At 41.2% G+C, this 25601-nt stretch overlaps 1 protein-coding gene across 1 annotated transcript; it reads left to right on the forward strand.

Annotated features, from left to right (window-relative positions):
- Positions 1-13709: 13709 nt before the first annotated feature.
- Positions 13710-25090, forward strand: LOC121607705 (calretinin-like). Its single transcript, XM_041938648.1, has 11 exons — positions 13710-13864; positions 19375-19457; positions 20129-20218; positions 20451-20531; positions 21710-21766; positions 22357-22434; positions 22784-22839; positions 22939-22978; positions 23814-23867; positions 24376-24447; positions 24602-25090. Exons 1-11 carry the CDS (start codon positions 13771-13773, stop codon positions 24716-24718), a joined length of 822 nt encoding a protein of 273 aa, XP_041794582.1. The 5' UTR covers positions 13710-13770; the 3' UTR covers positions 24719-25090.
- The last annotated feature ends 511 nt before the right edge of the window (positions 25091-25601 follow it).

Below are 25601 nucleotides of genomic sequence, written 5' to 3' on the forward strand. Positions count from 1 at the left end.
CATGAAGTTGCAAGTTTTCTGTTCCCTGAGACACCTGAAAAGTCTCTATGTATAATGACCCTGCGAAAACGAGGAAATCTGGACAACAGACCACATCTTCAGATACTGTTTCAGAAACAAAACTGTGAGACTCCCACTTGCTAGCAGTCGTGTCGGGCTGTAACACACAGAGGTGGATGAAAACTGGAGTTGACAGCTTTGCTATTCTTGGATCCTCAGCCGATACAAATCTCATGCAGGTGCACTAGAGGAAATTTATTTTACTTTTATAAGCAATTCCTGGATTGTTTCCACTAGTGGGCCAAAAACCGAACTCCTGGCCTGACAGCGGCCCTAGAGGAGAGATTTGTGTTCTGTACAACCATCATCTTAGGACATTTCTCACTTTGTCGGGCTCAGCTCTAATTAGCCTAACTGACTAGAGACAGTGAGCACCTAAGACAAACATTTTTACTCCAATTTTTACTCCATTCCAGCTATTTGTTGTGTTTCTAACAGGTTTGAGCAGATTTTTTGTGGGTTTTAGTGAGTTTTAGGGTGAGCGTGATACTGAGGTTAGAAGTGTGGAGCCTGTATGGTGTATGGCACTACAGATATACAGTACTGGCACAGCCTGATGTTTGCTAATGTACTCACATGTATGGTGATAATCGTTCAGTCTGGCTCTGAATTGAGCCGCTACTTGACTGTTCGCCAAGGATTATGGCACAAGAAACCGTGTGATTATAATCTGTGTGTCTGTTAATGTCAGATAACTGCTATACCTGTCTTATCTCAGCTGCGTCACTTTGTGTAATAGGTGGATGTGTTTGGTAGATTTTGTGATTGGTACTGTGCCTGCAGACGGAGCCGATGAGCCATTTTGATCCCAGCATCAGCGAACAAGGAGAAGAAGCTGGAGTTGGTGGAGGCACCGTCCATGCAGAATCTCCTGCTGGTGACTTCACCTGCAGCACCTGCTGATGAAAAACTGACGAGATGCTGGATGTGAAGATTGAAATGATCCTGCAGTAGGTTCACTTAGTTACAGGTAGCACTTTGTGTGTAGCAATACAACTAACCAGGTATCATATTAATCCCAACAAAAATCAAATACTGAGTCATTATTCAAGTCATTATGCAGCCCAGTATTCTTAGTGTTATTTTTCTAATAATGCACAAATTGGTGCACTTAGGCTTTTCATACTTTTAATAACAGCACATACTTTTGTTTTTACCTTGGTTTTAAGGCAGGATGGCAGCACTTGTATTTCATGTGTTTCTAATTGGTTTGGTTGTCGTCCCCTGTGTTCACCTCATTGTCTCATTGTCTTGTCCCTCTGGGCCACACTGATGTAGGTATAGTATTTTGGGTCAACCCCTAAAAAAACACCCTTAACATACAAAGCTGAAGGTTACTGATAGGTTTTCCATTCATCAGTTTAATATCACTGGAGTTTCTGCTTTTGTGATATTGTGGATTACAGATGAGAACTGGATCACAGAGCAAATCAGCAAGTCATCTTCCACTAATCTCTGTCCCTGTTTGTCTGACTCCAGCGACACCAGCACCCACAAAAACCATTCATATCAGACAGATTCACACAGACTGACGATTTTTTCCCCTTCATTCTTCACATGTAAAAAAGGAAGAGAAAGCAGATAAATATTATATATTTAGAGTCAGCGCACAAATGGTGAGGTTTGGTAAAAAAAAAGAAGTTGTGTGTGTGTGTGAGACTGAGTGTGTGTGTGATTGAGTCCAGTGATTGGGTTGTATTGTGTGCCAGGAATTTAATCTGTCCTCAGTGCAATATTCTGCCTCTGTCACCACTCTGTCCTCTCTAAATACTGTACCACACACACACACACACCAGCAAACCAATGTTTGTATCTCTGCAGCTGATGCTGACTACAGTCCAATCTGTGTGGATGAAGTGATCAGATGGTGAACTTCTGAACTGTGTTCTGAACTCTCTTTGAATGCATTCAATGTGGAAACAAAACAGCTTTCTGGAGTTAATGTAATTGTTTTATTGAAACGTTGCTGACCCACAACACTGTTCAGCCTTTAAGGATATCACTGATGTGAGTCCTGATTAAAGCTGTTCAGATGGTAAATACGGTGAAAAAAAAAGCCAAAAATAATCAGATGCATATTGACAACAGGGAACTGTTACTATGCATGTGATGAAATGCAGAAAAGCTCAACATTTGCAGCGTGTTTGGCTGATAGAAATGTTGAAACTGTGAGCGAGGTTTCGTTTTCACATCACTGCTGAGTGGAGACTCGCCACTTTGTTCGGCTGTCTCCAGAGACAAGACGTTGACAGATCAGGTGAAGTGAAACTCTCGTTATGCAACCAAAATAAGGCAGCAGGAATAAACTTGTGAGGAGGAGAGCTGTGTTCCCCGCAGAGCAGGATGTGTTCAGCAGAGGAATTCAGCTCAGTCAGTCAGTCGTCTCTCTGTGATCTCATTTTAAGAGAAGCTGTCGTTCCTGTCATCTCGCTTTACTGCAATCGTTCATTTGTGAGAGAAATAAACAGGGTAGAAGGAAGTTTTAACATGCCTCAAAACATCCCCAGCATGACAAAATGAAAATTAAAATCCTTGTTTTATTCTTTTAATTGTTTTCTCGTTTCCGTCAGATGTGAAAAGCCTAATAATTGAATTTGCAAGGTACTAAGCACAGGTTTGCCAGTTTTTCACTTCAGGATTCTACCAGAGTGAATCTGATCAAGTTTCTGCCTTCAGGTCTCAGTAAAAATCAAGGTTTCAGGCAGTCGAGTAACAGCAGCCTCATCCAAGTCAACTCTGAAGTCCTCATGGTAATAATAACAAGAATAAGAATAACACATTATTGGAGACTTATTCGCTTTCTTGCAGAGAGTTAGGAGAGAAGATTGATACTCCTCTCATACAAGTGGGGTAAATATGAAGCTATAGCCAAGAGCTGGTTAGCTTAGCATAGCATAAAGCCTGGAAACGGTGGGAATCAGCTGTCCCGGCTCTGTCCTAACACCTCTAAAACTCTGTGTTTAACATGTTAGATCTTTAATTCATACAAAAAGTGAAGTCTTAGAGTCTAAGAGTTAATCTCATCTGACTTTCAGTAAAAAAGTGTATTTCCCAAAGTGGGAAACGGTTGCTATAAGTCAAATTTCTGGTGAAGACTAGAAATGCTGCATTTACTAAAGACTCTGCCGGTACTGTGCGATTGAGAAGTTAATTTGGTTTGTCAGGTCACACCTGTCTGTTTTCATCTAACTTCATCACTTCAGTAAATATATTTCTCTCCATGTTACCTGGTCAGTCGATGACACTTTTACTGCCGAAGCAGATGCTCTGCCAGACGCTGCGTCAGCTCTGCAGTACAATACAGAGAAGAAGAGAAAGTGGAGGTGAGTCCTCTGCCTGTTTTCAGCCATAGCTCCATGGCTGCGAGCATGGCTGTAGACTCTTAAAGGTCCAGTGTGTAGGATTTCGGGGGATCTATTGGCAGAAATGGAATATCATATTTGATGATTATGTTTTCATTAATGTATAATCACCTGAAAATAAGAATCCCTGAGTTATTGTTTTGTTAGAATGAGCTCTTTATATGTACAGAGAGTGTAGGTTCTCTTCCACCGAGTCCACCATGTTGCACCACCATGTTTCTACATTAGCCCGGAGCGGCCAAACCAAACACTGGCACTAGAGAGCAACTTTTGCACTTTTAGCAGCCAATGGGGTGGCCTGATCATTTGGTGCAATCTGCAACCTCACTGTTAGATGCCACTAAACCCTACCAACTGCTCCTTTAAGGCTTTTTATGAAACAGGCCTATACAGTATACTAATAAACTAATTATCTATTGGCAAATCACATCCAGAGTTGATGCAGTAAACACATGTGAAGCACCACATTGAATAGACCAGTTAATAGATGATGGTCGGGATCCTTCTCTAGTCATTATGACAAGAGGAAATGAATACAAGTAGCTTTTAAAGTTTGTCTGATTTTGGAATAGTGGGGAGTGTGTCTTTATACAGGATGAATGTTGAAGATCACAGTAATGTTTCAGCTCCAACTCGACGAGGAACAGAGTAGAAATAAACACACCACTAAGCAATCACAGTGAACATCTGCTCTCTGTCACAGCGACACCGCAGTGATGCAAACGAGTCGCTCTCTCTCCTCCTGCAGCTGTTGTCTGACAACAAACCCTCTTTGTCCTTCTCACAGATGAAAGCTGGATCATCCGAAAACAGAGAGAACATGGATCGATCTCTGAATTAGAAAAAGAGGCACGAGCCATGTCACATCTGGCACGGTAGACATGAACAGCACTTTTACAGTATAAGCAGGGACATGACTAAATTGGAAAAAAACGTTTCAATTTTTGTTAACATTCCCGGGAGAGCAGCTGGTGAAGTTACTGTCATGGCTGAAGGCTTTTAAAATTTACTGCCCAAAGCAAAGCCTTCTGAGCTCTGCTGCCGAACACTCAGCTCAGCTATTTTCTGCAGTATTTAAAAAGAGGAGCATAGATAAGAAAGATAGAACTGTAAAGATGTAATCCAGCCAGACTGTTGACTTGAAATTACGTCAAATAAGATAAAAGCATTCCTTCTTATAAACTGTGACTGCTGCAGATAATGTTTGAAGTAATAAATACAGTAAGTACTGTACTATATATTTTTATGTTAATCCTCTAGGATTTACTGCATATGCAGTCGGAAAATCTGCGGGAGGAAGAAATTAATTAATCCAACTTTCATTTGAGTTATGGTTTTAGTCTTACATGAGGTTGTACATACAGCTTGTGTGTCTGTGGGGAAAAATTAAAAACTCATCGGAGGAGAAAAGAGGGATTTCGGTTCACAAATCTTTCATTATGGCAGGTGTTTCCACTCATAAACAATAGCAACCAATTAACCTCTGACACCCGTCCAGAATTGGAGTGTCAATCCTTGTCGATTCTTGGAAATATTGCAGTTTAGTTCCTGTTCTAATGGCTGGTTTTATGGATTGAGTATGTAAATCATGTTGGATAGTCAGAGATTTATTGCTAAAATACAATGGTCTTTGGGTTTGTCTTCTTAAAATGCTAATCAGTTTAACTCCCCTCTCTGGCGCTGCTGCTTTTATTGACAATTATCTGTGCAGAGAAAAACCAGCAGGAAATGCAGGTCGTGAACTGGGACACAAAACCTCTGCCATACATGTACTTTATGATGATGGCACAGATGTATGAAATATCCAGGTCAGGCAGCTCTCTAAAAGTGTGTTTCTGAAGGTACTGTTCAATTAAAACTGAATTTTATATTATCACATGTTCCTCTTAACCTTCAGAAATGTGCCTTAGAGGTTTTGAGTTTGGCATAGATAAACTTATTGTAAAACGTATTAACATGAAATGTAAAGCGGATTTACAGTATTTACTGACTATCTCAACATTTTCTGAAGTATTATTTGATTATTGTTCATTTTATTTTGTGGATGCCTGTACTCACAAAGTCGATGACACAGAAAGTGTCTGCAGGCACGTTCGAGACTTTGCACATTTTTTCTTTTCAAATTTTCGTCTGTGTCCTTCTGAGTGATACATTCGTGTTAACTAAGCTGCTACTGTGTGAACTGACTTTATGTACATAAATTTGCATGTTTACAAAATTTCTTCATTTATTTTTCATTCATAAGTTTTGCAAAGTTTAGTTTTTTGACTACCTGTAGACATTTATTTAGTTGATATCTTTAAAATAAATGCACAGCCATCAGTGTTAAATAAATGTTCATTTAAGTTTAGCAATTGCATGCATCGCACTATAAATTCTCCAAATAATTTCTCCAAAACAAAACTGAACTTATTTAATAAAAAGGTCGAGTCCTTTTGAGTCATCTGTCTCAAGTCTTAGCCGAGTCTGAAGTCATGAATACCAAATCCAAGCCAAGTTGATTCTTTTATCTGTGTTATCACTCGAGTCAAGTCATGTGACTGGACCAAACAAACCCTCCTGCATAAGAATGAATGCAAATACTGTATAACCAAAGTAACGTGGTGCAAATGCATTAAGCAGCATGTGTGTGTGACAGGGTGTGTCACACTGAGTTAATCTGGAAGGAGAAGAGAAATCGAGTAATGTAAATGTACAATTATTATTACTGCATATACACTGTAATGTGTACCTTTATAGACAGATACAAAGTCAGTTAGGTTTCTTAAAGAACCAATATTTCTGAAGAGGTCTGAAGTGTCACCTCACAGATTAACTGTCGGCTGACATTGCGTGGGACATATTTCTCTGTCAGGGTGGGAGGTGATTAAAAAATCAGAAAAGTCTAAAATATTAATCTGGTATGGCTAAAGCCCGCCTGGCCTCTATTCAGAGCCAGCAGCTTGCACTTTGAGCTCATTGTGTCATTTTCTGTCCAAAATGAAAACAAGACGGAGCCAAAGCTTTAAATGTGCAGCTGCCAGAGCAGTTAGTGTGTGAAACTGCTGAGCATTTGTTGGTGTCACACAAGTTTTCCTACAGTTAGGCAGCTAGATTATGTCCTGTATGGGCGCGGCGCTGGTTTTAATGTAATTTGATTAATTTGTTTCAACACTTATAATCACAGGGACTGATATCACTGTTATTTCTCTTCTACAGTATGTTTGAACAATCACAATCGATAGCGGGTAGATTAGCTCTCTTCCAGTGTTCTTTGCTGTACGCTGCTGTCTCTCTCTCCTCTCTGCTTGAAGGCACATCGATAGACCTCTGTTTACCCACTGAATTGAATTGGCTCAATGAAATGGATTGCCTGAACAGAGGTGGGGGCAGAGGGCACAAATCAGGCCTCAGGGACACTTGTTGTTGGCATTCAATATACACACACACTACACACCCATCTGAGGATATGTTTGCTCAGGTATGTATGCTGCACTTTTATATGTGCATGTGGGAGTGCTCGCTGCGCTTCACTGCGTTTGTGTATGGGGGCCTGTCAAGTCACCATGATTCATCACAGCGCTGAGCTCCTGTGCTTAGACATCTTTTCCCTCCATGTGCATGATCCATGATCGTCTGCACAGATTCATATTTCTCCTCCCAAAAAACACAGGTGATGGAAAGTGGCGGATGCAGGTCGGGAGTGGGCATGAGCCTCTACTCAGTGTTTGTATATGGGGCCAAACACTTGCTCTATGATGCCTTTGGATGATTGGATCCACATTATTTGTTGTATTTGAGTCGGAATCAACATTTATATTCGGTTTGTTTTAACTGCTAAGAGACACCAACAAGAGATGTAATTATGAGGTCAAAATCACCATAAAGTGCTTTTGAGAATTCACACTTTCCAAAAGAAAAAGCTGAGATTTTCCACTTTCACAATTTCATATTCATTGTATTAAGTACACTGTAGGCTTTTAAAAATGCACGTTTGTCAAGCTCTTGCACTTTTTATAAATTAACTGCAAGCACACATTGTACGAGCAAACCGCAAAATATGTCCAACCCGTCAGAAAAGTTCAAAGTAAATGCATTTTTACTCCATAGTTGTTATAAAATGTACAGTTTCAGAAAGATATTTAGACCCATTTATCCACCATGACCTGCTCCATATGTGGACTTTATGGTCAGTTGCAATGATAATTAATTATGATGTAGGAACAACACCAACAGAGCAACATCAGACAAACCCTCTGTACATCATCTGGCTGGGTGTCAAACTGGTGCCATGATAGATTCTCATTGTGCCTTTTACACCAGCTACTGCTGTCCGGATGAGTGGACCTTCACAAAGTGAGTCGTGGTGGATGTAGAGGTAGGAGCATTTGGTTACCTTCAGACAGAGCTAGGCTAGCTGCTTCCCCCTGCTTCCAGTCTTTATGCTTAGCTAAGCTAACCAACTGCTGGCTATACGTTCATATTTAACACATATGAGAGAGAGTCAGTCTTCTCATTAAACCCTCTGCAGGAACAAGAAAGTGTGTGCCAAAACGTTGAACTATCCCTTTAAAATGTGAGTGTGTGTGTGTGTGTGCGTGTGTGTGTGTGTGTGTGTGCGTGCGCGTGCGTGTGTGCGTGCACACGCAGTAGTCAGCTCTTGTGCACCGCTGCAGTGTGTATTTTCTGACTGATTTTGTGATTGCCAGGCTAATAATTCCTATCATTTTTTTCTTTTGTGGATCCATGAAGTTTCTGCCTCACAGCCACACTGCAGGGTTCAGTGTTGCATCATGAGGACAAATAATCATTTCTTGTCTCAGGTGACATTATTACTAGTGGTGTGGTTGTTTTTCCAGTTGAGAAATGTGCTCTCTGGAGGTCTTTTAATTGTTCTCCACGGAGGGGGGAGAACAAACCGTCCTGCCTGCATACAAGGAGATGCCACTTTCCTCCTAACTACTCAGCAGACTCAAAAAATAGGATTTTATCATGTGGCTGCCGAGCGTTACACTCACCTCATCTGAGGAATGCTGTATGATGATGTTTGGGTCACATTGTGTGGGTTCAGCTTCTGTATCAGCAGGAAACCCCTGGTGTGATAGTGTCTGCTGAGCTGCTATTACTATATATGTGATTTTCTGCATATTTGTCACTTGTACAAATGGCAAGCAGGAAATGATGATGCAGCTTTTCTCATTGTAAGGTGTTTATCTGTTGCACTGTTGTGCAGAGAAATAACCACAATACAATCTGTCAAATCTGAAAATTGGATTCTGCTTTATGTGCTTTCAGCCTTTGGCTACCAACAGCTTGTATGTCTGGTGATCACACTATAGTCCAACGTTGTGCAGCTGATAAAAATGGCTGATTACTGCGATGAGGCATCCTGTCACTCTAATTTACACAAATCATACACTCCCACTCTGACTTCTGCACAACCGTATTAACGCCGGAGCAAATGTCTGTGGCACTCATATTCAGAAAGCCTAATTTAACCTACATGCACACTTCCACACAGATAATCCCACACTGTTATATTCATTCCTACCAACAACATGCACATTTGGTATTTATTGTTCCTCTGAGCGTGTGATTATGCAGTTTTAGAAGTGTGCTGTCGCAGTATAGCAGTGAGGAGGACTTTGCTGTAATTTATCACATTCAGCTACGCAGTTTAGCTGATATCTGATTGGCTGCATGACGAGACGCTGCAGGAGGGAGAGGCTTGTTGGAGGAAAGTGAAGAAGTGAAAGTTCAGTTTTGGAGTTCACATGAGCGCGCCAACCCTGAGCGGCTGTGCAGCTAATGATGACAGGTGGGTGAGGCAAACAGCCACATGGGTCGCTGCACTTATCCGCAGAGGCTGATTGGACAGCCTGCTGGCCATTCACGAGAGTGACTGTCTGCAGAACTGTATGTGCTTCTATGTGTCCTCATGATGTATGTGCTGAATACTGGGTGTAGGCATGTTGTAAGTGAAGTAATCAGCATGTAGTCACCCGGCATGCAGAATGCCTGCAGTGACTGTATCTGATCTGTGTGGAAGCATGGATGGTTCCCGGCTCATGAAGTTTGCTTCGCTTCTCACTCAGTATGTCAGTATTATTCAATCATGGTGGAATTAACCGACAATGCTGTGTTTGATGGAAATGAGTGGTCCCTGTCAGTTCAGCAAGTCCCCTTATCGTTCTCTCTGTGAGTTATTCTACTGGATTTTCATCAATCATCATCTGAGATCCTCGCCCAGGACTATACTATGCATCACATTCAGCTTCCTGCATGGATATCCCCGGTTATCAAGAGGGTCTTTTTCATTAAAGGCCACTGCACAGATGTTTTCAGACAATTTGGTCGATAACTGCTCTGCTCAGGCAACCCAGTAACCAGAATAAATATTGGCATTGTACGTTTTTTGCAAACCACGTATATGTTGAAACTTTCCTTTTCTTTTCCTTCAAATTTTCCATTCTTTTATTTTTCAGTTTTCAGTTTTATGTAGTGACAGTGCTGTGGTTAAGGCCTGGTAAGGGTTGGGGCTTAAAAACACTTGTTTTGAGTTATTAAAAGATCATGTTTTGGCTTAAAATACCCATTTTTTATACCACAAAGACAGCTCAAACAGTGTTCTGCTGCCTTGCTGTCACGCTACCACCATCTCCTCCTCCTCCTGATGACAAATGCAGCTCATACATGGACCGGTAATCTGAACTCAGTCATTTTTTATACCCACTATCTATATGCTGTATGATAGATAGGAAACATTTAACTTGTTGTTTGCATCACCTCCCTTACACTTCATACCCTCTGACCTCTCTCTTCTAAAAACTCATTTTGATGCAATGTAGTAATTTGGCAGGTGGGTCATCTCTGTGGTTTGCGTGCCGCTGGTTGATCAGATATCAGCACAGAGAGATTCATCCATGACTGGAGGCTACTGAGTGCACGCAAACATCAGTGAGGGGCTCATCAGGCAGCTGCTGTCCTGCCACATGAACACACACACACACATGAACACACGCATACATGCACACACATGTGCAAGCACACATAGACATGCAGTCATGTTTCCATCACCTTTGGAGACATTACATTGATTTCCAATCATTTCCTGGAGACTTTCTAACCCTAACCATAAATACAACCACTACTTGCCTAAGCCTAAGCCGAAATCTAAGCCTAAGCCTTAACCTAAACCTCACTCTAAACTGCACCCAAGACTTCACAGGAATATTTAATGATTTTCATTACAGGGACTTCCATTTTGTCCCTCTAAGGAAGGTGAGTCCACATAATGTGACTGTGGAAACAGATTTATGGCCCCACAATGTCAGTTATACACACACACATTGTATATAGAGTGTACAGTGTGTGAGATGAGTGTGTCCGGGTATAGTAGTTGATGTTTGAGGCGACTGGTCTTTGCATCATCAGTGTTTCCTGCCGGCTGTAGATTATCTTGTTAATCAGCAACTGAGGTTTTCTCACTTTGAATAAGCAGAGAAGAGGAAGAGGTTATATGTGGGCAAGGAAGGCAGTTGCACAGCTGCGTCTGATGCACTTATGTTGTTTAAAAGACACTCATGTTTAGCATGTTTCTTCAACACAGCAAACGTCATACCATATAAATCTCACAAGGCACAGCACAGCGCACAAAAAATGAATCCAAAGATAAACAAAACAGAACCTTTGGCAATTTTTGCCTTACTCTTACTTCTCAAAAGCTTCAAATTGGTTTTGAGTTCTTCAGAAAAGTTACTTTCTTTGGATTAATGTCAGTGTCTGAAAAGGAATAAGAAACCCATCGTCTGAGGATGCAGTGCAGCACGACATAACAGCTTTAGCTTTTAGAGACACTGAAAACACAATATATGACTATGACTTCATCATTCACTCATGGAAGACCAGTTTATTTCCTTATTTAAAACTTGGACCTATCCATCCCAAGTTGCACTTTATTTTTTTTTCTATGGATCAGCGTTTAGTAAATATCAACTAAACAAGCTGAGGAAGAGCGTTTGATTTGAATTCAAACCTGATTTAGTTCGGAGAGGTTTGAAGTATGATTTAAATTTAGTTTCATATTTATTTTCTAATTATTATCTGCACAAGATCATCCTCTTTTTCAGTGTTTGGATCACTTTGTAAAAACAAAAAATATATGGTTTGCATTTTGTACTGCCTTGTCTTTTGCAAGTGTTTTCATCATTCAAGTGCCAATAGTAAAAAAAAAAACTGAAATTGTTTTAAAAGAGGTGTTTAAAGAGGTGTTGGAGAAGTGGCTTTCATTGATTGAGCAGGACAGATGTAGTGAAACAGCAGCAGAGACTGGACGTAATAATCATCCATTATGAAAACCATTAACCCACAGTTTCAACCTGCAGACACTAATGTAGCTGACTCTATCTAAGTGACAATATGTTCCAGTCAGTGTTCATTGATCTTAATCTGCCACCAGAACAAATAATACCAAATCTGCACTCTAACCATTGCTCTGTGTTGCATTTTTTAAATAATCAGTCCTTTTTATCTATTAACCCAAGCAGGATTTGTGCACTTGATCCTGCATAATTCTGCATAACACCAGATATGCTACATTGTTGTTGCATTTCAGAAAATTAAATAAAAGTGAGCTGAAAAGCCTCTTAAACACCTGGTTGCATGCAACATTCCTCATTCAGCTTTCCCTTTCCGTGTACATTATCAATATTAAGCCACTTTTAACTAATCTGAATTTCATATTCTATATTTTACACAGCATCAACAGGATTGCATAATAATCCATAATCTGCAAATCATGTATGACTGGCACACAAAACTGACACCACAGCCTTCCTATTGGCTGCCTGTTTTAAATGCATATTGTATGAGAATGTGTGTGTGCCTATTTATGTGTGTGCACATGTGTGCTTGGGTATGTGTGTGTTCAGCACGTATATGTGTTATATGTCATGTTCGTGTTCGCGTGACACTTTTCCATTTGAAAGGTGATCAGAGGTCTATAAACATCTTTGTCATTGTTGGCCTCATGTCACACACATATCTCCACTATCCATCCCATCACTACACCTCCAACACTTTTAGCAGAGACGCCTCAGAGCTCTGCAAACAAATCCTTTCAATTCTGGAATTATTATTCATACAGTTTAGGCTTTATGATGGGAGTTACTATAAATATCTTCCTTCACTCCCTTTCTGTCTTTTCCACATTGTATATATGCATTTATTCTACACAAACTCACACACACACACTTATTATCTAACCTCTCCAACTCTCTCTCTGTTCTTGTTTTCCTCCATTTCTCTCTGATCAGCAGCACACAGCTCTGCAGGGAGGAGATAAAGTGTCTTCTAATTCTTCTCCTTCTTTTTCTTCTTCTGCATCCTCTCCATCTGAACCCCTCCCCCCACCACAGCACCCATCCTTCACACCAGCTTGTGGGGACCAAGCCGGAGAGAGGGATATGCACCACAGTAGGAGGGGAAGATGAGAAAAAAAGATAGGAGGAGTGCATGGCTCATCCTGCAGAATGAACAAAGGCGTGTTGGTGATTTAGTGGTCATGCAACAGCCAGCGCTGCTGCTGCATGGATTTATGCCAAGTATGGATTCGATTGGCCGAGGAGTGCCCCTCCGACCTCCACACGCCAATGATTGAGGGTGTGAGAGGTTGAGGGAGGGTGTAAGTGTAAGTGAAAGCTAATAATGGAGGGAGGGTGTTGGTGACATCTGATAGGGAAAATCAAAAACTCAGCAGACAGTGAAGAAAGAAGTGACTTGGAAGAAAATGTGGTCCTTACTGGAGCATGAGATGCACATCACTGCACATTTTTATTGTTTTCCTCCTCCTGAGGTGTTGTGGCCCCTGGGATGGGATATTTAATTTATTCAGGCTTTATTTGATAATTCACAGTGCAGAGAGCTTTTGTATCAGGAGATACATGGATGACATAGATCCTACAGGATCCAGTGGAGCCAGCAGGGCGCCCCGCTGAAGGATAAATTGTTTGATGTAATGCCCTCCTCATGGGAGAAGCAGGATTGGATGATGTATAATGATCCTGCAATCAAACCAGCAGCCTGGACAGCAGTTAATGGCAACTCATATGCAAAGCCCAGGAGAGCCTTCCTCCTTCTTCTTCTCCTCCTCCTCCTCCTCCTCCTGTAATTGGTCTCCTGCTGTAGCTGCCTGCAGGGTCCTCCTCACGCTGAAGGCGCCCCCGTGTGGCGGCCAGGAGAGGCGCGCACGCCGCGGGGGGTTTAAAAGCCTCAACTGAGGAGGAGCTGCCCACAGTAGCAAGGAGCTCACACCGGGAAAAGTTTATCTCTAACTATCACGCTCGACCCAAAGTAGGAAGAAACAGCAGAGATGGCAACTCAAGCCCAGCAGCCGCCTCACCTGCACCTGGCTGAGCTCACCGCAGCGCAGTTCATCGACATCTGGAAGCATTTTGACGCTGACGGTCAGTGCGCGCAAGTGTTTACCAGTCTGATGAGTGTGGGATTAATTGAGTGGTCAGTTGGTATTCAATAGAAGTTAAAAATATAATTGCAAGGGACATGTGTTATTAGAAATTAAGGCTTTTATTGATTGCGTTAAAGCTATTGTTTCCAGTTTATTTATTCTGATTTATAAATAATGCAGCAATGCGCTTATTTAAAACGTGAAAATGTTACAGTAATATCAGTAACTACTTTGAGAAGATGATACATTCAGCCCAGCTGTTATGAAATATTTCTGATGTCAGTGTTAATTCTTCAAATTGACTTGATTTTTTTCCCCTTGTGTCTGCGGTAAAAAAAGATCCTCAGTAATGACTATTGCGCTTATGTGCGATGATATCACTATAACATCCTGTAATATCATTCATGTTGTGACTTTGTACATTTGCTGTGACTGTTAGAGGATCTACGGTGATTTTTAAAAAAAAACACTCTGAGAGAAATTAAATAAGAGCCCGTCAGTGTGAAGTTATAAAGAAGAGGAGAAGAGGCTGGAAAAGAGGGAGAGAAGGGGGATAAAGATAAGGTTGGGGGGGGGGGGGGGGGGGGGCGCTGAAAGAGAAGAAGAATGAGAGTGAAGGAGAGAGATGGGGGAGGGAGGGATAAAGGGATGCGGAGAAGGGAGGAGGAGAGAGAGAGGGAGGAGAGGGAGGGAGAGTGAGGAGGTGAGAGAGAGGAGGGGATGTCAGATGAAGGGTGTTTTCTACTGGAATTTACTGGGAGGAGCCTCTGAGAGAGCTTACTGAGACTAGACTGGAGGAATGAAAAGAGTGTGTGTGTGTGTGTACGCGCGCAGTGCGCGCGCGCTGGTAGTAGCGCCCAGCCACAGTTGGAGGGCGAATAGATTAGAGATTAGTGATTAGTCAACTAATCGGTTAGTGGATCAACTATTTTGTTCGTTAATTCATCATTTAAAATATTTTCAAAAGAAAAAAAAACGTTTTTTGTTGTTCTGTGGGTCGAGCAAAACAAGCATTTTGAGTATGTCGACTTGGGCTTTAGGAGATTGTGATTTTTTTTTTTTTTTTTTACTATTTTCTAACAATGTATGGGCCAAACAATTAATTGATTAATTGAGAAAGTAATCAACAGATTAGCTGCATCCCCAATAACAAGGCATCATATTTCATCAACAGATCATATGTCAGTTTAACCCTCCTGCTGTCAACCTACTGTAGCGGAGTGAAAAGTGAAGTACAAGCCTGCAGTAACGTAAAAATGATCATTCTCAAATAAAGTAGAAATACCTCAAAATTGTTCTTCAGCAGCCAGTTACACTGACAGTCTGATAGTGGTTACACACTCATCTAGAGCATAAAACTGCCTGCACTGAAGTTTCAGCCAAGTCGTTGGTTGGAAAATTTCCCAGCAGCCAAACTGCAGAGGAGTGCCATCGCTGTCCCACAATGAGCCACTCCAGCTTACTGATGTTCATGTTAACAAAATTGAAGGATTATTTTCTGAATTCAGAATAATTCAGAAAAAAGCTTTGACCTCTACAGTTAAACCCTTTCGATACCCTGTCCGATAAACTCTGTGTATTTTCATCAAAGCCCGACAGCACAGCAACATCCCACAAAACTCCAGCCTTCCTACCAACAGTCACTGTTGAACTATAGTGGTGATAGATCAGAAGATGGTCGTATTAATCATTTTTGTGACTGCTGAAAGGCACAGCTCAACATGGCTGTCCTGCCGATAGGGATGCCAGATCAGAAAATACTCACATGGCTCATTTTGGAAAGCAAATGACAAATGGCTGTCTTTTAATTTGAGGACATAGGGACCACTCACCCACCATCTCAAAGGCCGCAGATGTTCCAGACCCACTGATCTTAAAACAGGTCCCATGTTAAAACATTTACAGGTGTGTCTTACTATGTAACAAGAGGAAAAAACAGATAATTAGCGCAAATGGCCAACAGATCAGTGTCTAATTGACCCAGAACTGCTCAAACCAGAGTGACTGCAGTGACGTCTTCGAGCAGCTTCACTGGAGGAGTTCAGGGGTTAAGTTTTCAGCTCAAGGGCACCAGACTCGTGGTAATGAGGGTGAAGAAACCTCAGCTAATTACTGCCCTGTCTAAATGGGCAGATTCATGGACTGAATTGCGTTGGTGACAGAAATGTGTCTTTTAGGCCCATGCAGAAGTATGAGATTGTTTTTTTAAGTGTTGCCCTTATCTGATACCATCTAATCCCGCCATTAACACATAAAGCACTGTTGTCGCCGGACACGTCTGCCTGGAGAAAACTGTATTTCATCACAGAGATAGTGTCACTCACACATTCTTGAGTGCACTCACTGTGAAACAGTCTATTTTTGGGGACGTGTTGGTGATGGATTGCTGTTGATGAAGACAGCATCATGGCCGCCACAGGTTGTTTTCTTGACCACAGCTGCAGCACAGCAGCGACTGAGTGGACCAGAGCTCCTATTGGCTGCAGGGAAAACTAGGACAAATAGAGCAAGTGAGAATTTGAATGAAGGGTATCCAGCAGCAGCATGAAGCCTTTTGACTCCTGGGCTGTTTTTTTTACGGTTTTGCGAGGCACCCATCTCACCATTTTTTGCTGTTTTCAGTCATTATGAGTTGGGCGGATGGATTGTTTTTCGAAGTGCCATTAAGCAATCAGCAGTTGAGCTGTGTTTGAAACTGTTTTGGGAGGCAGAGGGCTGCATCTGCTCAGCGTGCACTGATGTGCTCCATGTGGCAACTGAGATTTGCATTGCAGCTTAAGTCTGGGAGTGAAACCAAATCAACTGAGAACTTAACTTTGTGTGCTTTACTACAGGTCACAGGATCTGAACACACTCTTCAACATTCAAGATTATGTGCTCCTTGCTTTCAGCACCTGAGATAATCTGTACTGTATTTAATCATCCGTGTCTGCTATGTTCTAGATTACATAATACAGTGCAACAGAGTAAAGTGGACGTGTCATCTGGTTTCTGTTGAGACAAACTTTGACAGATTAGAAGTTCAGGACATCATCACGGTTAGCAAGATGCAATCAGAGTTACTTTGGGGCGATCAGAGCAGGATTATTCAGAGATTTCTTCTTTTGTGTGTTTTCTACGTCTTCAAAGGACAAGAAGCACACACTCAGAAACGTGGATGCTGAGTGCCGGCCGTAGTGGAGCACAGTTCTTGGTCTGAGTGCTGCTCCTCTCCACTCTGCTGACACTGTTATGCACAATACGTTTTGTCCCCTTCTTGCGTGCATTTTGTAACACTCTGCAGACGCAGCCAAGCAAAACAGATGCAGCACTCAGTGAAATAATTATTGCTTTAGGTAAAACTGAGTGCTGCTCAGCTACTTAGTCACAAGGTAGGAAAAAAAAAACTCTGGAAGTTTGTGCACCAACTTTCTGAAAATAGCCATGAAGTAATTACTAATCCCCTCTGAATGTAGGCACAGATACATAGTTATCTAAGTAACTTCATGACTGTCTGAATTATAGTGAAGATACTACAAGACACAATCTGTTAGGGCTTAATGGTTGGTTGGTCCACTGCTTTGGTCCAGTGTCTCAACAACATTTAATGGAAACATTCACGGTGCCCAGAGGATGAAACCTGCTCACTAACTTTAATAAATTTTGTGCACTCATTCATGTCACCATCACGTTGAACTGTAACATTTTTTAAAATGTATCCATTACTTTGGTTTATGACCAAGACTTTCCCATCAGCTGCACAACAAATGTTAGCATGCTAACAGGCTCAACTAAGATGGAGAACATGGTAAATGTACCCACTGAACATCGGCGTGTTAGCGCCATCGTCGTGAATATGTTAGCATATTAATGTTAGCATTAGCTCAAAGAACTACTGTGATTAAGTACAGCAGCACAAAGCAGCTAGCATGGCTGTAGGCTTTTGTTAAGATGTACATGCTGCTCAGTGAGAGATGATTTTAGCTGTTTATTAGATTTTTACGTATATTCACATATTTATTTACATATATGTACATTTTGTTTCATTTTACATTCACCGTTAACGGTATACCAATCAGATTCTGGTTAAGATTTAATTCAAATTTCCATTGCTAAAGCAGAAGAAAACCCAGTAAAACCATATATGTCCAATTAGAGGCAAACTGCTCATCTTTTTTGACTACTTTTGACTTTTTAGCTGTTATTGAAAGTCGATGTGATTTCTTGCAGATTTCATACCTCACATTTTTTTCCCCAGACACAGTTTGGTACAGAATTTGACTGTTTGTCTAACGAGGGGTAATTGAGCCATTGCTCTTACTTTTAATGCTAAATGACGATAAATGATCAATTACTAGCAGTTTAAGTGTAAAAGTAAAGCTGAACTGAAGATAAATGTCGTGTTAGATTGAGTCGGCCCGCTCTGCCGCCACACCCAAAGCTTTGTGCTCCTGACGTGATTTGTTTATATCTAAAACAGCAGCTCAGTCAAAGCACAGATGGTGACATGGAGCACCTATAAAATACAGTGTGCAATTGTATCTAAGCAGGGAGACGAGACGAAGGGGGAGGTGAGGGCGAAAGTGATCAGAAAGGAGAGGAGATGAGAGGATAAGAGATTAAGAGATGGAGAGGGGGGCGGGGTGAATCTCTGCATTTTATTCTGTACATCTGTGTTTTATTCTGAATTAAAATAACAATGTTATTAACATTTATTTTTGTATGATTAAAGGCCCATCCCCCGCTCAGATTGTAGACAGATGGGACTCATTCTTATTATTAAAAAGAGAACATTGAATGTCCTGTAGGTTTCCCTGAGACTTGCAGGGAAATTATGATATTGAATCATCATAAGAAGTACAAATCCAGACACAGGGACAGAATGCCCCAATAAGCATCAATCTGACTGCCCACTTTCGCCCTCTTAGGCAAGAAAACACTCATTATACTGCTTACACTCCAGCGGCACTGGGCTTTTTTTTTTTTTTTTCTGCTGCAGCACAGCACTGAGTGTCCACATTCCCCGTCACTGCTAAATGCCAATTTGGAATGAGAAACATGGATGTGAATAGAAAATATTCTCCAGACCTGAGCTTGTTTTTGTGTGATGTGCCTTCTGTTCATCAAATTCCATTCTCAGTTAAAAGTTTGCAGTTGTGTAGAGATGATGCAACATGCTTTCATCTTATTTCCCAGTGTTGCATTCTCCAGGCTTCACTCAAGACGTGAATATTGAGGACCCTGAATTGTTTTTTGACTTGTACTCTGAATTAGGAGCTAAGACCACCAAATAAGTAGTGCAGCTGTAAGCATGTACACTGGATATACTTGGATCCAATCACAGAGGACTTGAGACTGGACGAGCGCTCGAGGTTTCCAAAATTTAAAAACCCCAACTGACCTTTAATCTTTCATCCGCATCTAAATCTTTCATCAAACCTTTGAACAAGTCAACAAAGCTTCATGCGACTTACAAGCCTCAAAGCATCATTTGTGCCAAACTAATTTAGCTCCTCTGCTGCTCCACAGGAAACGGTTACATCGAAGGGAAGGAGCTGGAGAACTTCTTCAAAGAGCTGGAGATCGCGAGACGAGGAGCAGGAGCAGGCGTGGTGAGCGCGTGCTGACTGTGGCTAATTTCTGAATACTGACACTGCTACATTCAGACCTGACCTATGACTTTGAGTTTGTGTTTCCGTCTGATATTCCACCACAAGTTGTTCAATCCTCCTTCAATCCATCTTTTGACAAAATTAAATAAGGATCACAACTGCTTAGCTAACCCTCTGTCCTAGAAATTACATCTATATACTACAAATCTGTTTTGCAAATTTTGTTTCTGGGATAAATATGAGTGCTGCCTGGATTATGTTTTGATTTTCTAATGGAGGAAGTGCTGCATATACTGTATGAACCGCAAGATAGTGGTAGGTGGTCGGGGTGTACAAAGTGACCTTTCCCCAACGTTACCACCGGGGAGGGATAACAAATATAATGTACTGTCAGTCAGTGACAGTAGTGTCATACATTTTGCTGCATATGTTTATCAGTAATGTTCTTCATTATGTTGATAGGAAATAATGTCTGTGTGGCCTTCCATCTCATACAAAGCTGATTTACTGTTGAAAATTAGTAGAAATATAAAAGCAATTTGTCGGGGACAGTGTTGGCTTGATTTGCATGTTTTAATGGGTTTTCTCTTGTACATACAATATGTTCAAATTAAAGAGTGCATTATTATACATACATTATACATCTCTTTGATCTGTGATTGTGATTACAGGATCCTTCACATGCTGCATTCAAAGAAAAGATGAAGGAGTTCATGGCTAACTTTGACAAGAATGCTGATGGGAGAATTGAGATGACAGAGGTGAGGAGAGACTGAATAATTGAAAAATAGTGTGTGAACACACACAGTATATCAACAACATCACTGGTTCAGCTTTGTCTTTGGCGCCTGTACTGTGATGAACACAAAGAAATCCTTGTAGAATATAAAGCAGCAGTTAAACTGACATTTTAAATATCTCCTGTGTTTATAAACATAAAATATACGTCTCTGGAGTAATAAAGGTTCTGTCTCTTTATCTTCCGCTCTGTAGCTGGCTCAGCTTCTGCCCACAGAGGAAAACTTCCTGCTTTATTTCAGAGAGTTTGTGGGATCCAGCACCGAGTTCATGGCTGTAAGTTTGTGTATATTGCATATCTGAGCCCCTCACCTTCAGCTCTCACACCCATCCAAACCGACTCAGTTTAATGATGGCAAAGAATTTAGACTTTACAATGGACAGCCCAAAATGCCACGACAACCCTTCTTGCTTCTCTGTCTCCTCTTGGAAAAAGTTGCTCCCTGACAGCTCAACTTTACTGGGCTGTGAAATCTCCTTGCAAATGCCCCAAGTCAGCAGTGCCATCACAGCTCGTCCTGTGGGACACATGTTCAGCTGCCATGCAAGTCCTTTTGTGTCCCTGCCAAGTTAGGACGCCTGTTTGGTGTCAAAACAGCCCAGTAAGGGTGTAAATTGTTAATTAAAAGCCTGGATGCTGTGTCTGGAAGTCGAACACTTACAAAAAAAAGTCAGACATTATACGAGAAACTGCACTGCGTTTAAGATTACAGCCAGAGTGAAGCATGAAGGTGACTGAAATTGTCTTCTTTTACAAGGCAGAACTGAGTTGACAGCTCGGAATATCCACAAATTAGCATTTTTAGTGGCTAACATTTGTTGTTATTATCAAACCAAAACTCCAGTCTCAAAGTCAGAATAGCCTTTAATCATGTGTTTTTACACAGGTATTTAATACCTTTCCAGCATGCAGACAACAATTCTTTATCAGTCTAGAAGACCATCAGTAACCTCTCTCCTTCTTTGGTTGCGTATGCTAAAGAAATTAGAGAAAAAACACAGAAGCTTCAAACATCTGCTCCACTGTGATTGAAAATACCAGCATAACCAGCACACACACACACACACACACACACACTTGGTGCACTCAGGCCTGGGTTGAGGAGAGTTTTCAGCGGTGGTGTGATGTTCAGGCTGCTCTGTGTGTTAAAGCTATTCTCAGACAGCCATACATTATGAATGGAGCACAGCTTTCTGCGGGGGAAAGGCAGTGAGTGCTGGAGGGGTTTAGGTATCCATCTTTGAGAACGGCTTTGTCAAATTCTATATTTGCACAATGTCAGATGACACCACAGTACCACAGTCATTTTTCTGCAGTTTTTTATTTTTGTCAATCGGATGATATAAAGATAAGGTTTGCCATCTGTAAAGTCAAGTGCATATTTTGAATTGTGACTGAAGCAAGCGTGTTTTCTGAAAGCTACTCTGACATCAACATCACACTTCTCCTGCAGGCCTGGCGGAGGTACGACTCTGACCGGAGTGGATACATTGAGTCGAATGAGCTGAAGGTAAAATGCAATATGCCAAAATCAGCAATAAAGCTAATTAATGATGAATCATTTAAAGTGCACAGCTGCTCTGACAGCAATACAGTCATTTAGACCTCTGTCTCTGCAAACATACACTCATGCTGTTCTGCATCCGACGCATCAAACGTGCCCTCATGCATGATGATTATAGTCAGAAATCTGTGTAAGATATTTTTAGAGTTACTTGGTTTACCTCAATATTATTAATGCACATCTGTTCTGTAGTTCATGAGTTGCTGGTGTGTTATAATATATGCATATGTCCGTACTTTGTTGTTACTGTAAGCAAAACAGACCTTATTTGAAATGATAATTAGCTTCTGCGTCATGCTAGTGGTATAATTGGTGCTAGTTAATGCTAATGTAGAGCTACTCTAAACCTGCACATGTCTATCATGATCTCCCTTAAAATTCTCTCTGTCATGCAAAGAACAAGACCACAAAACAAACCTTTGAAAAGGTCACTTCCATCCTGAGCTCTGCACATTAAATTCTCACTATAACTGCTCACTGCCAGTGATGAATGTATTATGTCATGTAATCAGTGACTGTGGGGGTTTTCTCTTCAGGGTTTCCTGTCAGACCTGCTGCAGAAGGCCAACAGAAACTACGATGACAAGAAGCTCAAAGAGTACACACAGACGATCGTGAGTGTCGCGAGGCATAGAAACTGTTCCCTTCACTCTGCTTTTGCAAATGACCCAATGTCATTTTGAAAAAAAAATCTACATCTACACTCAACAGCAATGCCATCATGTCCATATGTTGAATGTTGATGTGCTGAACAGCATCAGAGGCTGGGCTCACCCTGCAGCTCACCTGTACTGCTGATACATCACTTTCCTGTGGTGCAAACTGCTGCCATGCACACTTTCTTGAATGCATGTGTTTTAACATGTAATTTGTGTGTGTATGAGCGTACGTGAAGATATTTGAAGACCTCCTCTTTGCTGTGGTCTCTCTGCTGAATTCTGTGCTAATCTTCTGTCTGTGCAGCTGAGGATGTTTGATCTCAATGGCGATGGTAAGCTGGGCCTCTCTGAGATGGCGAGGTGGGTGCGTCTCCAGGTTTATTTGTTTGTATGCAAAGTTGCTAAACGTCTGCCAAAGGATGCTAACAAGGTGAAACCCTCCTTGTTGTTTTACTGCAGGCTCTTGCCAGTCCAGGAAAATTTCCTGCTGAAGTTCGAGGTAAGATGATACTCCAATTGATTTTAGGCATAAAAACACTTCTGCTGTAACATCTTAAGATTGATGTCCTGTAGCTCTGATGAAGAGAAGTCAGAATAGTATAATGCAACATTATTGGATTCACTACAAGAGGATTATTTGCCATCAAAGTACAAAATGGACATATGGGTTATTGATGCAAATGCATGTATACTTACGTTAAATCCTTCAGGATTTAAATATTATAGTATACTTAAAAAAAAAACATTAAATACCGCTCTTATGTGTTTGGGAAAAGCTTTTATGTGTTCCATAAAATTGACTTGATAGTTGAAGTCAAATAATATCAAGTCCAGTGGGTTTTTTTTTAAAAAATCTAAGCCTTAAATTTGCATCTTTAAATAAAAATATCTTATCTTATTGCATAGTGTATACTTAGTTAAAGGACATTTCTGAGGGAATACACACTATTTATATCATTTTGATGCTTCAAAGTCCAACATTTGGAGCACAGTGACAGTGTTAATCTACAAATACGCCCCACATGTATTTTGTAATGTATGGTCCCATACGTACATCGTTGCTTAAGAGAGCAGATCAACAATTCCTTTCTGACAGAGGATTAGTCTGTTTGATCAGGATTAACTCAACTCTAGTCCCAGTTATCATAATCTCCATGGATTAATATCAGTTCTGGATCTGGTGGGGCTTTTACCGCTCTCTAGATATATCCTGCAGTTTCTAACAATTTTCACCTCTCTCTCTCCCCCTCTCTCTCCCCCTCTCTTTCTTTCTCTCTCTCCCCCTCTCTTTCTTTCTCTCTCTCCCTCTCTCTGTCCCCCCCTCTCTCACGCAGGGCATCAGGCTCACGGTGAAAGAATTTGACTCCCTCTTCACCTTCTATGACAAGGTGAAAAGTACATGTTGGTGTTTGCTTGCATATTTGCTGCTTTTGTGTTTTATGTGTTATACATTTGCATTTTTCTGTGTGACTGTCTATGACTGAGCACGCCGCCTCTTATTTATGAAATTATGTCTTTAAATTGATTGTGTGTTTTCACTTAATGACACTCATCTGAACAAGTATTAGACGAACACTCAGTTTATAGCCATATTTTTCTGCACAGATATTCATGTCACCCAGAAAATATACCTCAGTGATTTTGGTTATTCTCTCAGTCTCAGCTATACATTATGATTGGTGCCAACTGTCAAACATTAGCATGCTAACACGCAACGCTAAGACGGTCAACATACAAAACATTATACCTGCTAAACACGCCGATGTTAGCATTTAGCTCAAAGCGCCACAATGCCGCCTCACAGAGCTGCTAGCATGGCAGCAGACTCTTCTAGTTTTCACATTATATACTTTTATTTCTTCAATCAGTCAGACCTCTCGTGTTGTCTCTCACCAGGATGGTAATGGGTATATTGATGAGCAGGAGCTGGATGCTCTGCTGAAGGACCTCTGTGACAAGAACAAAATGGTAATGAATAGTTTGCCTATTGATTGATCAGTTCGGATTACTTTTCTACTAGCCAAATATAGAGCCGATAGCCACCTGAGATGCCTCTGCCATGAGGCAACCTATAGACCACCTTGTGCTTTCTGACTGTATGCACCTGTGTGGTTTGTGGCAGGACGTGGACTCAACAGGACTGGTGGGGTACAAGAAGAGCATCATGGCTCTGTCTGACGGAGGGAAACTGTACCGCACTGAGCTGGAGATCACCCTCTGCCGGGACTCCCAGCTGTGACCTCCCTGCCTGGGACCCTGCAACCCCCCCTCTCTCCCACTGCCTCCTCCGTCCCACCTCCTGATGTAACCTGGTGCATGTGTGACCCTTAACCTCGCTCCACCACTTAGAGTGAAAGAAAAACTGCTCTTGAGAGCACAAAGTGTACCGCTGGCCCTGCTGTTTTAGCTTTGAACCCCTCTGAGGTCTTTTCTTGTTTTGAACTTTACATGCAGTTCATAGTCAGATAGCCATAGCAATGACTACAAGAATATATTATGTATTTATTTATTTGACTTCCCGTTGTTTTTAATATGCATTTGTATTTTTTACATTCATCTCATATCTATTTATGTTCTCCTCCCAATTAATTTACAAAATTAATTTATTACAGAAGTAATACAGAATACTTCTGTTCTTTAGCATCTGTTCATTTATTTTATTTATTTCTATTTAATTTAGCATTATCCTGTTTTATTTGATGAGGCTTGTACTGTTCTATTAAAGATATACTGAGAGAATGAATAAATATACCATGACAACTCTTGTCCCAATTATTCACTCGCATTAAAAAATCACATCTTCATCCAAACCATGTTCTGTTACACCTCAGCTATCAGGGGCATCATTTAACTGTGCCACCGCCTCGACTTTGAGAGGTTTGTTTAGTCTTGTCCCTCAGCGCCGAGTGGAAGAAAATATTTTCCCCCACTCTGAGAGCTGTGTGGTTCCAGTGAAGATTACAGCTCTGGTACAGATGCCCAGAGCAAGAGTGTTTTCTCCAGAGTGCTCCACCTTCACTTTCTAATCTCCTGGTAACAGAGAGTGTGATGTCAAAAAAGCTTGTGCTGCTCCATTTTTCATAGAGGAGAGTCTCTGAAGCCTCTGTGGCACTTTGAGATGA

The sequence above is a fragment of the Chelmon rostratus genome, chromosome 1, assembly GCF_017976325.1.
Source record: "Chelmon rostratus isolate fCheRos1 chromosome 1, fCheRos1.pri, whole genome shotgun sequence".
Classification (NCBI taxonomy): Eukaryota; Metazoa; Chordata; class Actinopteri; order Chaetodontiformes; family Chaetodontidae; genus Chelmon; species Chelmon rostratus.

Excerpts from the sequence above, each read along its gene's own strand:
- LOC121607705 (XM_041938648.1), top strand. The coding sequence starts at position 13,771 with ATGGCAACTCAAGCCCAGCAGCCGCCTCACCTGCACCTGGCTGAGCTC. Across the intron at positions 20,219-20,450 it reads GGAGAATTGAGATGACAGAG|CTGGCTCAGCTTCTGCCCAC; the intron begins GTGAGGAGAGAC and ends TCCGCTCTGTAG. Across the intron at positions 22,435-22,783 it reads AAGAGTACACACAGACGATC|CTGAGGATGTTTGATCTCAA; the intron begins GTGAGTGTCGCG and ends CTGTCTGTGCAG.